General features: G+C 43.5%; 1 protein-coding gene across 1 annotated transcript; it reads right to left on the bottom strand.

The window, feature by feature from the left end:
* Window positions 1-5: 5 nt before the first annotated feature.
* LOC111667866 (excitatory amino acid transporter 2-like) lies at window positions 6-1,551 on the bottom strand (the record flags this gene model as incomplete). The annotated part of the gene is made up of 3 exons (XM_023423724.1): window positions 1,298-1,551; window positions 1,015-1,209; window positions 6-60 (listed from the first exon to the last, which is right to left on the bottom strand). Coding segments are annotated over exons 1-3 (504 nt in total), but the record flags the coding sequence as incomplete, so codon positions are not given.
* Window positions 1,552-1,688: the final 137 nt, after the last annotated feature.

Raw genomic sequence — 1,688 nt, 5'->3', positions numbered from 1 at the left:
GTCACCAAGCCGGCACTGGGAATACTGGCTGCTCCAACACTGGCCAGTGTGGCTGTCAAACTGGATGAAGACACAGCAAAGGGGCACTCAGTCACATTTCTCAAAACCCACTACACCTAACCACATCCTCCACAACCCTCCTCTAAACCCTTCCTCACCACTTCAGTCGCCAGTGAATGTGAAATCGCAGCACCTCACTGCCACAGATGAAGACACTCATTCTCTATGGTGCTTGTGTGAAGAGCAACAGCTGAGGACCACTAGAGTGGGTCCTCCATCGCACATGAAGAGAGGTTTAAATGTGAGAGATAGGATGTTTAATTTAATAGACTGATATGCTGCAAAAATGTCAGACTGAAGGTCATCCATCCTCGACTTACACTATTAACAAAAGGGCGTTTGGCAAAGTTAGTTCCAGATACTCAAGAAACAGCAAGTGGTTTGTATTTATCTTCCTACTTAGCGTGAAATACAGCACTGGCACATGTGGCTTCTTCCTGGTGGTTTGTTTGCTCTCCTGTAAATTTCTTCTCTAAAGTTGCAGCCACTTTGATCAACTGAGGCTTTTCTGTTCACTGTTAAGTGCCTCTACACTCCATGCTGTGTTTGTCCTCATTTATTAACAGCTAACTGTGTTTGCTGAACTGTATCCTCGGGGCGCCATTTAAACCCTCTTGAAATAGAGTGAATTACGACTCTGAGTGTTATGACTAAGAATAGCTTTTCTGACTTTTGTGTGCAGTCAAATCAATCTTAGAGGGAAGAGTCCTTTTAAGAAGCCTATTTTCATACATGGATGTCTGAAATATCATAGATCTCATCATTTCCCAATACCAAGTCTAAAATTTCATACAAAACAGGAATGCAGGCAGGAAAGAACACCAAATCTTTCAACTTACATCTTATACCCGTAACAATAGTATGATTTCCATTTAACAGTGTGAATGACATCAGCTAATTCAGACTCTGACAAATTTTAAGTACAAAGACAAACTATCTTAAGTGTTTGCTGACCTGACGGTGACAATCTGGCCTGGGTCAAGGTGGATACCGTTCATCTGGGCAATGAAGATGGCAGCCACAGCCTCATACAGAGCAGTTCCATCCATGTTGATGGTGGCACCGACTGGCAGCACGAAACGAGTGACTCTTTTGTCAATACCCAGGTTTTCCTCCAGACAACGGAAGGTGACAGGCAGAGTACCAGCACTGGAAGGAAAAGCAGAATTGTGTAAATATTAAGATGCCTCCATCTATTCGTCCATCCATCCATCCATCCATCCATCCTGATGCTGACCTGGAGGCTGTCCCCAGGGCAGTGATCCAGGCCTGGAAGATGCCCAGGAAGAAGGTGAAGGGGTTTTTCCTGACGATAACAAAGTAGATGCTGGGCAGGAAGATTGCTCCGTGGATGATGAGGCCAATAATTACAGTCACCATGTACATGCCCAACTGCCTGGCCACCACCTCCAGATCCTTGATGGAAATGATCTTACCACAGATCAGGCAGGCAATACCAAAGGGAGAATACCTGATCAGATGAAAAAACATTTTGTCATTACTTTAAATTTAATATCAAATACAGATGACAAACACTGATAAATTCTGCTTTAAATCGTCAGCTCCTCCTGTTTTAATGACGTGAGACATAACTTGGCATAGAAAGTTATTTCTGACTCCAAACAACT

Source organism: Seriola lalandi, unplaced genomic scaffold, assembly GCF_002814215.2.
Source record: "Seriola lalandi dorsalis isolate HSWRI2012SDOR001 ecotype SW California unplaced genomic scaffold, Sedor1 jcf7180002003762, whole genome shotgun sequence".
NCBI classification, from domain to species: domain Eukaryota; kingdom Metazoa; phylum Chordata; class Actinopteri; order Carangiformes; family Carangidae; genus Seriola; species Seriola lalandi.
Note: the sequence above shows the minus strand (reverse complement) of the source record. Positions and strands in the feature narration are given on the sequence as shown.